Consider the following 11,792-nt stretch of genomic DNA (forward strand, 5'->3'; position numbering starts at 1 on the left):
TGCCCGAAATGCCCTTGCGCTCACCTGGTCCTGCTACAGATGAGATGGCCCAGGCCAGGGCGGGGAAGCCGGCTGGCTGTTCACTCAGCAGATGTGCTTTCTCATTCCCAGCCCAGTGCTCCAGCAATTCCAGGATGAAATTCACCACTGATTTGGGTGGTCATAGGGTCAGGCCAGTGGAACCAGGGCAGGGAGGTCCAGCCAGCCACAGACCCAAGTCTGGCGGCCTTGGAAGAGAGGTGGGGGGGGGGGGCACACCAGGAGTCCTTTCTCCCTGAAAGGTGAGGTTGGGGCATCTCTCCAAGTGTTACAAGAAGCAGAGGCTACTCCAGCTGTAGCCTCTCTGGAGCTGGGGACGGTCGGGATGCTCAGTGGCCATGGGGTCTCTCCAGGCAGTCCACATCTGTCCAAACGGGACCCTGTTCAGTCCACCCAGCTGAGGTCAGTCCGAGACACAGGGTTCACTTCGAGGAAAATGGTTTCTGCTGGGTCTTCAGGTTGCTTCCACGTTATTTACTGTATCTTTGAGACCTGCAGAACTGTAGCTCATTGGGTCACGAAGGAATGTGGTTATCAGACACGGCTTTGCAAACTGCATTCTGGTGGACCACAGAGGAGCTTGAACCCCTGAGGCCCTGCAGCCTGCAACGGACTTTCAGGCCCTTCCATCCTGGGCCTCCTTTCCCCTTTTCCTGAAAGGCCCTGGGCCTCCTGAGGACCCACTGGCTGAAGGAAGGGGCGGCTAGTGGATCAGAGAAGCAGACAAGCTGTGCCTGCTGTGCAGTCTTTGCACCCGGACAGCAGACCTGCAGGGTGCTGAGGAGTCAGGAAAAGCAGCCCAGCCAGTGCCTGGGCTCCCTGCTGCTCAAGGTGCTCCAGGATCTTCCCACTCTGCGGGGAGAAACAGCCGCCCTAGGCTGCCACCAATCCCTTAGGCGCAATGTCCACCTCGGGCTGCGAAGGCTGGGCTGAGGCAGCTCTGGACTCAGCGCCCAGGACCCAGGGTGGCCTTCTGGCACTGATTCGCACCTACCTTGGCCCCTAGAACTTCAGGAGAGGGATCCGGAAGTGACCCTACACTCCCCAGCCCTCCACACTGCTGCCTGGATAAAGCCCCAAACACAATCCCCCGAGTTGCCCATGTCCCCAAGGGAATGGAAGGGCCCTCGCCATAGTCTCCACCCAGTTGGGGGAAACCTTCTGGAGCTACCCACTCTGGTGAGGGCCCACACACAGCGGGGACTTCTTTAAGAAGCCTTCCCGAAGGTAAAATCCAGGCTGGTTTCAGAGGCTGCGCAGGATCCCCCCCCCCACACACACACACACACCTCATCCCATTTCTCTCTCCTTGATTGTCCATGTGTCTCTGGGCCCTGGTCTGAGTGCCAACACTTTAAGATGAGGGCAATCTTTCGGGGAGGACTCTTTGAAACACCTAAGGAGGGAGAACGCCCGCTGGATGGAATACCCTCCTCCCCTGTGGCAAACAGCATAAACGAAGCAAAACAAAATGAAACCGGTGTGCCAGACCTGGGCAAAGAGTTGGGCTGCCTCTTTCGGCAGCTCAGAGAGGGGGTCTCCCTCCCTCTCTCTCTCTCTCTGAAGCTAGCTGGTCCAGCTCATTCGACCAAAGCACTGTGGCCTGGGGGCCTGCTGGAGACCAGCATGGAGCACTGTTCCCGGTTCCTGCGCATTATGAAAAGGAATAAAATGCAGCTTTTTAACTACATGCCACCTCTGGGGCCACCGACTGAAAGAATCTGTGTCACACATATGGGGGAAATTATTATGCTCAAACTTCCCCCAATTCTGTCTCAGCATAACAGAGAAAATGCCATGTTTAAAACAGCAATACAACACCCAGGTTACGTTACACGCCACTGCATCAAGGAAAATCACCTTTCGGTAAATCACCCTGGCCTGAAACGTTACGTTCACAAGGAGCTTGGCTCTTGGTGGGGCACAGCTCACCTGCTGAGGTGGAAAACATTCCCCAGTTTGGAATTCTGGCCCCAAAATTCAGGCACAGAGACCAGCAGGAGAGTTGTGGGTTTCGGCGACAAAGCCGTTTCCCCTTGGCCATGTCTCCCAAAGGCTGCGTTGCTATTAAAAATAAAAAGAAGAGATATCAAAATTGAAAGGAAAAATAACCTCCTTCTTATGTCAAGTCTGAAGAGGTTGACCAACGTATAACTTAAAGCATTAGAAATTACTTTTGAAGGGCAATGAAGCTTTTGTTATTTTTCACTGTGAGAGGGTAAAGACTTAGAAATCAAATCAAGAAGTAAAAAGATCTGAAACCACCTCTGATCCAACCACTATTAAGATGGTCATTAAACATTACAGACGCAGTCCTCTTTGGACTCTCGCTGGCCCAGTTCAGATCCTCTGAAAAACCATTCAAGTGGGTAAGGAAGTCCGCATTTTAGGAAATCCAAAGAAAGCAGGATTCCCCCTGGTTTGTAGTCAGCTAAAGGAAAATATTTTTCCTTCCCCTCTTAGACTGGGGGGTGGAGGGACATTCAGATGGAGTGGCACTGTTTGTTTTGACAATTGGCATGTTTTTCTGCATGTAGCAAAATGCACTACAGCAAATGATGTTACAGCATATAGTCCCACTGGCAGCCTCGTCCAACCAAGACGGTTTCTGGATCCCCTGGACCAGGGTGAAATTTTGGATTAATCCAAAGCCTTTTCTGTCACAAACAAGACAATAGGGAAATGCCTCGATTCTTCTGTGATCATCTGTATCTATATGTCTGTCTATACATTTACCCACCTGTGTATTAAAGTAATCAAAACAGGTGGATTTGCAACCCCACCTTGTTTTGTTTTGTTTGTTTGTTTTTAATGCGAGAACACAAACACACTGTTTTTTGGGGCCAGAAAAACAACATGGGTTTATTTTAAGGTAAGTACAACAATTAAGACCACATAAGACAAACACAGGTGAAGTTAAAATTTTTAAAGTTTTTTTTTTTCTTTTAGGAATGCTCAAGGAGAAACCTACTATACAAAACCATCACACTTTGTAAATAAAAAGTATCAGATACTTGACTTCTTTCTCTGCCAACAACAAAAAATAAATTATTTTCTTGTTTTGTAAAAGACCTACAACTGGGAAAGAATTATATCTTATCATTGTACAGAGGGGAAACCCCACATAGCTTTTTTTGAATGTTCAATTTGGCAGTTAGAAATGGTTGGGCAAGATGAAAATTATCCAGTGAACTCAACTTTAAATATTATATTAATGGCTCTGAACAACAACAAAAAATAGCCTGATTACAAATCCACACCTTTGTACAGCACGGTTAGAGAAATTTAAAATTACACACAGCACATACAAAATCTATAGAGACCTCCATAAACCTATGGGGGTCTCTACAGAGAGTCATTACTGGGTCGCTATGGGATTTGGTCCATAACTTAATTTTGGAAACCCCAAGTGGAGCAGAGAGCATAGCCATCCTGGTAGGGGAGGGGGATTTAAAAATCAATATTCATTTCGTCGGGCTGCGTCCCTTCACGGGAGCTTCTGGAGAATCTCAGAAACGGGGCGGCGAATTAAAGTTACCTGCAGCTTCCCAGAGGGCTGAAACTGGCGCGCGCGCGCTCTGCTCCCGAGTCTGAGAAAAAGCTGGTGCACGTGTTTTGGTTCTTTTTGCGTCTCTGCAAGCCTGAACTGTCTGAGAGGGTCGCGTCCGGGAGGCGAAGCCAGAGCGGCCGGGCCGGTCAGTATTTCGTGCAGTCGTAGGAATAGGGGGCGGCGTGGCGGTAAAGGGACGGCGTGGACCTGTAGGGCAGCTGACAGCTTGCGTTGCCGCTCACTTGGGGTTCCCCAAGGGTCGAGTTCTCAATCCCCAGCCGGTGGGAGTTGAACATCTCCCGGACGTTGGGAAAAGTTTGCTGCTGGGCCGCAAATGTGTGGCCGGGGAGGTGGTTAAGGTCCCCACTGTGATTGAGATACCAGGAGGCCGCTTGGGCCGCGGCGGCCCCGGGCTGCGGCGCCGACTGGGGCTGGGGAGCCGGCGGGGGCGGAGGCGCCTGTGGGTGGTGGTGGCCGTGATGTTGGTGGTGGTGTCCCGCGGCGGCGAGCGCGCCCTCTTGGCCTGCGGCGAGGTTGAGGGCGCTCAGGGGCGACGTGGGACCGCTCGGGTGGTCCGAGAGGGCCTCGTCCAGCGCCGGCGGGACACACATGTGAGCCGGTCGCTCGGCACCGGTGTACAGGCTCATAGCGCGCATGCTGCACTGGTAGCCCCCGGCCGCCCCAGCTTCCAGGCCCTGCGCGCACGGCTGCCCGTAGGCGGCGGGGGGCGCGGTGGCGTAGGGCAGCGCCAGCGGCGGCACCACTAGGCCTGCACGCCCGGCCGCCGGGCTCAGCTCGCCGCCCGGCGGCGATGTTCGCAGCGTCATGATATTTTCCACGCTGAAGCCGGGCAGCCCGTTGGGCGCGCCTGCGTGGTGCTCGGGCAGCGAGCCGTCGGGCGAGCCGGCGGGCGTGGAGGCCGCGCTGCGCGGGCTGCCTTGCAGCGCGCTCTCCGGGCTCAGCGTCTCCACCTTGGTGATGACCGGCAGCGCCGGCGACGCCGCCTCGCTCTTGATCACTACCTTCTTCTCGGCCTCCTTGGGGGCGTCCGCTAGGGGGGGCCCAGCCGGGGCTCCCTTGGACGCCGCCGGGGGTGGCTCCTTGAGGTGGCCCCGCTCCTCCTTCTCTTTGGGCACGTCCTTCTTCTTGAAGCGCCGCCGGCGCCGCAGGAAGCTGCCGTTCTCGAACATGTTGTAGGAGTCCGGATCCAGGGTCCAGTAGCTGCCCTTGCCAGGTTTCTTGTCGTCGCGGGGTACCTTGACGAAGCACTCGTTGAGTGAGAGGTTGTGGCGGATACTGTTCTGCCAGCCCTGTTTGTTCTCCCGGTAGAAGGGGAATCGGTCCATGATGAACTGGTAAATGCCGTTCAGGGTGATCTTCTTTTCAGGCGCGTTCTGGATCGCCATGGTTATGAGCGCGATGTAGCTGTAGGGCGGCTTTACCAGGTCCTTGGGCGCCGCGGGCTGGTGGTGGTGGTAGGGCGCATAGGAGCGGCCCATGCCCGCGCCGTACTGCTCCGGGTGGCCCGAGTAGACGCCCATGGGGCTGGCCATGCCGCCGTAGCTGCCCGCCGCTCGGTAGTAATTCTGCTCGCTCAAGTAGGGCACCACTCCCAAGGCGTTGGGGTCGGACACGGAGTAGCGCGCCTGCATGCTGCGTCCGAGACGGCTCGCCACCGCCTGTTCGCACGGACCGTGAGGAAGGCCCTGCGAGAGCGAGAGCGAGCGAGAGAGAGAGAGAGAGAGAAAGAGAGAGAGAGCGCGCGGAGAGAGCGGTCTGGAGGAGCCCCGGGTGCCGGGAAGGCTCGGGGCGAGGTGGAGGAGGCGCCGGTGCTTGGCGCCCGCCTTCGGACAGAGAAGGGGCGCTCGTTTTCAGCGGACTGGGCGGATCAGCATCCTGGAGGGCGCGCCCCTGGCGAGCGCAGAGCCGGCCCCTGCTTGCTCGCTCGCTCTCGGGACCAGGCTGGTGGCAGCCCGGGCGGGCGGCTGGGCACGCAGAGGAGACGCCACGCACGCGGTGGACCAAGCCTGGCCCCCCGGTCCGTGCCAGGAGGGAGAAGGCGGCTCTCCAAGCCCCCCAGCAAATCGGTAGCCCTGAGGGTCAGGGAGCCGGGGGTCCAGACTGGCTGCCCTGCCGATCCCGGAAAAAGAAGCAAAGTCCCTTTTAGGGATTGGGAAAAGTTTCAAAAGTCGTCTTGCTGAAAGCGAGTTTTTACTTTCCTCCGGCCACGCCCCCTCCGGGAACTCTGCACCAATAACTCAGCAGCTATGGGGAGTTGGCACCCAATCAGGGCGAGGAGAATCCGTCGGCTCTAAGACCCAGCCGCGCCGAGCCAGACTTTAATGCAGCTCAGTCTTAACTTGAAAAGATTTTTTTCAAGAAGAATTATATCTTATTAAATTTTATTTTATTATCACATTTTAGTTAGTGGGCCCACGTGCCAAGAAGCAAAAAAAAAAAAAGAAAGAAAGAAAGAAAAAGACTCTCCTTTGCAAAAAAAAAAAAAAGTTTGAAATATAAAAGTGAATTGATTAATGTAGCCAAATATCTCTCTCTCCCCAAAGACCTTGTAAGTAGCAAAGACCCTGGGACTATTTTTCTTATTAATGAGTGATGAGGCGAATAATTAGATTTCCTAATTGTTGGGGCCCAGGTGTAATGGATTCAAAGCAAACGTGCTGGCTTGGCATGGAAGGGGCCTCCCCTGGATGTTATTATTTAAGCAAATAATTAATAATCAACAGGGAGTTTCCAGGTTCAGGGCCGTCAAGAATAACCTATGAAAGTTTTAGGAGTAAATTACAGAACTGGAATGCCCCTCACCCCGACCTGAGGAGGCGGGCCGCAGTGTCTATAGGGGAGAGGCGGAGTGGAAAAGTAGCAATATCTTGATAATTTAATCCTCTGAATTCGCCTTGGATTCAGTAAATCACCCGCGTCATTGTGAACAGTTTTGTAGAATTTGGGTAAGACGCTGAATTAACTGCTCAGTTCCCCCTTTTCCCTGCCGCGTAGACGCCTGCAGCCCACCAACTCCAGCTTTTCCGCGGCTCCCTTTTCCCGGAGGAGAGAAATTCCCTTTGACAAGCTGACTCCCGCGGTCCCCAAAGCCGGGAACAATGCAGTGAGCCCTGGGTCGGTAGAGCCAGGCCCCTCTGCCCGAGCGGAGAAACCCGGCGGCTTTCCGCGAGAACTTCACCCCACGACGCGCGTCCCTGGTGCGGGCTGCCTACCCCGGCGAGCGCCTGGAACACCGACCCGGGCCGCAGTGCCTCTCCGCACAACCGGCAAAGCCCCTTGGGGTTCGCCAAGCTCACTTTTTATATTTCAGTTGTGTTTGGTTAGTTGCTGTTTAATAGGTGATTTGGGCACCAATGCTCCGTGGGAGGACGCGGTAAGCGATTGCAAACGGTTGAGACATCCCCCAGAGATGCTGTTATTCGGGACCTGGATTTGAAGCGACTTGGGTTCCTTCCCCTGACAAGGTTTTTTCTTCTCTCTAGGAATCCCAGAAAGTTTGTTTATTTGTGGATTGAGTATTTATCCCTTCAACACCTCGAATAATCGGACCCCCCTTTTCCCCGCTTCCCCTGAAGGGGCGGAACCCCCATAAGGAGGGCTAAATGCTGGTCAGAATTCATCTGGAAGTTGTCCATCCGGTTGGGTAGGGAAGAAGACCAGATAAAACTTTTGTTTCAGGTTTCCTTTTCCCCTCCTAACTCTTATTAGATTCCCAGGAACAGGGTGAGGGAATCCACCGTTACTCTTAGCTTTTGGAAGGCGAATAGAAGGCATGAGGGACATCTCATTCATTTTCGGTAAAAGAACAAAAGAAAAAAACATTTCTGTGCACTATCTACAAATGATAGTATCTCATGATAAATGAAGAATCAAAGAGAAAGTCCAAAACAGGTTTCTATTACCTCGAATAGTCCACTTCTGAAAACTCACTATATTTTTAATGTCTGCTCTGAGTTCTTTTCCTAACTTGATTTTTTTTTTTTTTTGGCAACGAAGTATAATAAAGCTACCCAGTCCTTAGCTAACAGGTGAACGGTTTGAGAGTTCTCTCACCTCACCCCCTAATTCCCACCACGACTTTATTATTTTTTAATACCTCCAGTATGTTCACATCCATCTTAAAAAAAAAAAATACTCAGACAAAAAGTGCCTTTCTCCCGAAGTGTACGACAGGCACTCAGTTCTGCTCACAATTTTACTGCAAACTATTGATCAAGAAACACTCTTCAGTCTGTAGGCTTTCCTGGAGGAATATTATTTACTCTGCTTTTACGAGGTGCCTTAAAAAAAAAAAAAAAAAAAAAAAAGCTTTATCACAGAATAGCCTAAAACCCAAAATAGCTTAGGACCATGGAAAATAAATTCAAAAATATCTGTTTCTGCCTAAGTTTGCGTTCACAATGGTGTCCAGGTTTCAACCAATGCCATCTGAAAAGAACTAAGTTGAATTGCCAAAATTAGTACCCCCCCCCAAAAAAAAGGGGGATTGGAGGAAAGAAATCCTTATAACCAAGACAGAAAAGGTGAGAGAGACATTTTCCTTTGCCCCTGGAATTAGGTTTCTTCTCTGCTCAGTAGGACTCCGGGAGAAATGTTTGTTCAGGTTATTAAAACAACACCTTCCACACACCTGGACTTTGCAAAAACCGTATTTCCGATCTTTTCTTTAACCTGCTAGGGTATTTTGGATTGGGGGCTGCTAATTTCTTGCTGATTTCTTCCTTTCTTGACCTCGGTGTCAATGAGCCGAAAGAGGAATTGGGTCCCAGAGGGCCCTGTGTGCTTCTAGAATAATAAGCGATGATAAAGGCAAAAGATTTTCAAGTCACCCTCACACACCACCACCACCACCACCGCCATCACTACCACCGCATTGCATTCTGTACTCCGAGCCACCAGCTCCTGCACCTGGAGGCGCACGGGTGGACCTGGGATGTTGGCACCTCCTTGAGGCCAAAGGAGAAACTACTCTTAAAAGAAAAAAAAAAAAAAAAAAATTCGACCATTCTGGTTACAATGAAGGTGCTGACACCTTATGGATGCAACTTAGCATTGCACGGCGGGAATAAAGCTTCCAAAATCTGTGAAGCAAATCAACTGTGTGCGATGCGTCCTTAAAAAACAACAACACAACATTTTCCATAGCTTTGCAATGTGTCAAGAACATGATCTGTTGGAAAACAGAAACGTCTTTGAAGCTAGGGGAGCTAAAAATCCTCTCTAGGGAAGAAGATTCTCTCGGGTTTTAAGCAAATAAAATCTGTGCCTCTTGGGTGGCTGTCTGGGTTTTGTTTTGGTTTTTTGTCTTTTAAAGTTCCAGGGTTGTTGAACAAATTGCTCCTCCGTGTCTTCCCAGGGCAGCTGTCTTTCTGCCCAACGTGTGGCATGAGTTTCAGGGAATTCAGCAGGAAAACGTTTGTACTAGATGTGTATATAGCGTTGGCTTGAACTAGAGGGAGTCTGCTTTTGAGGCACAGCAGAACTGAACGAGGGGACACATGAAGGAGATTTGTGTCTCGTCTCACTATTCTCGATACTTTTGGCCTGATATCCTTCAAACATTTCCCTTCTGGGCTCACGCGATGCCTTCGGTTTTGGGGAAAGGGACCGGGAATACGAGCAGTCCCAGACTCCCACAAGCTAATGGGGTCTGATGAACTCTTGAGCTGAACAGAATCCAGGCTGCATCCTAAAGCTCCATTGCACCTCAGTTCCTAGCAATTATCTTTTTCCAGGACAAAAAGGGTGCCCCTGATGAAAACCATCCGAGCCCATCTGACTGAGCTCAACCACTCCAAAGAGTTACTGTGATGTGACACCTTTCACAAAGGGCAATGTCACGAACAAAATAGGGTGAGGGCTATTCTTGGAGAAAAGATGAAAGAAACTTGACAACGGAACGCAATGCTTGATCCTAGATGGAGAACATTTAAGAAACGAATAAAGGACAGGTTTGAGAGTACCTGGGGAAATTTGAAAATGGACTGCATATTAGATCATTATTTTGTATCAAGGTTAAAATTCTTGAGTGTGATAATTATGTGGTCAGGTAAGAACATGTTCCTGTTTTTTAAAAGTACATGTCAAAATATTTAGGGCTGATAGTCATCATTTCTGCCACTTTTAAAAGATTCAATCAAAGGTGGGGAAAGGTGGACTGAGGGGAGGAGGAAAGAGAAAAGTATCTGAAATATAGTAAAATGAGAATAGTTGCTGAATCTATGTGATGTGGGTATCCACTGGGTACTCTTCTTGCAATTCTTCTGTAAGTTTACAAATTTTCAAAATTAAAAAAAAATTTTGGAGAAAAACACCTTTGCAGCTCTGAAAATTTAAAAAGGGATGTGAGCCCTGGTCGGTGTGGCTCAGTGGCTAGAGCATCGGCCTCTGCACCAAAGGGTTGGATTCTGGTCAAGGGCTCATACCTGGGTTGCAAGTTCAATCCCCAGCCTCGGTCCAGGCAAGTTTCTGGTGGCAACCAATCAATTTGCTTCTCTCATATCGATGTTTCTCTCTCTCTCTCCCTCCCTCCCTTAATCTCTCTCACTCTCTAAAAATCAATGGAAGAAATATCTTCCTGGTGAAGACTAACAAAGAAAAGGGGGGGGGGCGGGTAATGACACAACACAAACCTTTTTCTATGGAAGAACTTGCGGACCCTAATGTGGGGACCCATCTGGGCCCTGGTGTCCCCTCTTCTTGTGTTTCTGAAAAACAGCCATGGACTTTATCACATTAAGTTGTGGTTGTTAAGGACAAAAAGAAACTGATTTTCTTAAAAGCTTATCTGCCTTATAATTCAAGCATTGCCACAGTTAATATAATCAAAGATGCAAGAAATCCAAGACCAATGTACATGCTTTCAAGAGAATATTAAAGATACACCTGTTTCTTCTTGGAGAGAGTCCGTGGCATGCTTCTATTTGCTGCTCATTTCATCAAGTCCTATAGAGTCACCCTTATCCATACTGCTGTCATTGATTTGCTTAATGGTGTATCAGTCAGTTAAGGCCAGTGTATGCACAGTAACAAACATCCCAAGATTAAGTCTCAGTGACTTCATCTTTTTTTTATTATATTTTATTTTTCTTGTTGACATTATTACAGATGTCTCCCATTCCCCCCCCCCCTTCAACCAGACCCTGCCCTCCTCTCCCTCTAGCCCTCACCATACTGTTGTCTGTGTCCCTGGGCTATGCATGTATGTACTTTGGCTGTTCACCTTCTTTCATCCCATCTGCCCCACCCGCCTCCCCTCTGACATGTGTCAGTCTGTACTATGTAGCTATGACTGGTTCTATTTTGTTGGTCAGTTTATCTTGTTCATTAGATTTCACATATAAGTGAGATCATATGGCATTTGTCTTTCTCTGACTGGCATATTTCACTTAGCATAATAATCTCCAGGTCCATCTATGCTGTTGCAAAAGATAAGAATTTCTTCCTTTTTTACAGCTTCATAGTATTCCATTCGGTAAATGTACCACAGCTTTTTTATTCATTCACCCACCAATGAGCACTTGGGCTGTTTCCAGAGCTTAGCTATTGTAAACAAAGCTGCTATGAACATAGGGGTGTCTATATTCTTTCTGATTGGGGTTTTGGGATTCTTATGATATGTTCCCAGCAGTGGGATTGCTGGGTCAAAAGGCAGTTCTACATTTAATTTTTTGAGGAAACTCCATACTGTTTTCCACAGCGGCTGCACCCGACTGCATTTTCACCAACAGTGCATTCAGGTTCCCCTTTCTCCACACCCTCGCCAGCACTTGTTGTTTGTTGATTTATTGATGGTAGCCATTCTGGCAGGTGTGAGGTGATTTCTCATTGTGGATTTCATTTGCATCTCTCTGACAATGAGTGATTTGACCATTTTTTCATATGTCTATTGGTCATCTGTATGTCCTCTTTGGAGAAGTGTCTATTCAGGTCCTTTGCCCATTTTTTAATTGGGTTGTTTGTCTTCCTGATGTTGAGTGGTATGCGTTCTTTATCTATTTTGAAAATTAACCTCTTATCAGAGGTACCCTTGGTGAACATGTTCTCCCATACAGTGGGTTCCCTTTTCATTTTGTGGATGGTTTCTTTTGCTGTGCAGAAACTTTTTAGTCTGATGTAATCCCACTTGCTCATTTTTTCTTTTGTTTCCCTTGCTCTGGGTGATATGTTGGCAAAAAGATTG

The 11,792-nt window shown here is 49.5% G+C and overlaps 1 protein-coding gene across 1 annotated transcript; it reads right to left on the reverse strand.

Annotated features, from left to right (window-relative positions):
- Positions 1-2,881: 2,881 nt before the first annotated feature.
- FOXC2 (forkhead box C2) lies at positions 2,882-5,767 on the reverse strand. The gene has a single exon (XM_036275737.1). The coding sequence runs from the start codon at positions 5,239-5,241 to the stop codon at positions 3,736-3,738; it is 1,506 nt and encodes a 501-aa protein (XP_036131630.1). The 5' UTR covers positions 5,242-5,767; the 3' UTR covers positions 2,882-3,735.
- Positions 5,768-11,792: the final 6,025 nt, after the last annotated feature.

Source organism: Molossus molossus, unplaced genomic scaffold (assembly GCF_014108415.1).
Source record: "Molossus molossus isolate mMolMol1 unplaced genomic scaffold, mMolMol1.p scaffold_m16_p_21, whole genome shotgun sequence".
Classification (NCBI taxonomy): Eukaryota; Metazoa; Chordata; class Mammalia; order Chiroptera; family Molossidae; genus Molossus; species Molossus molossus.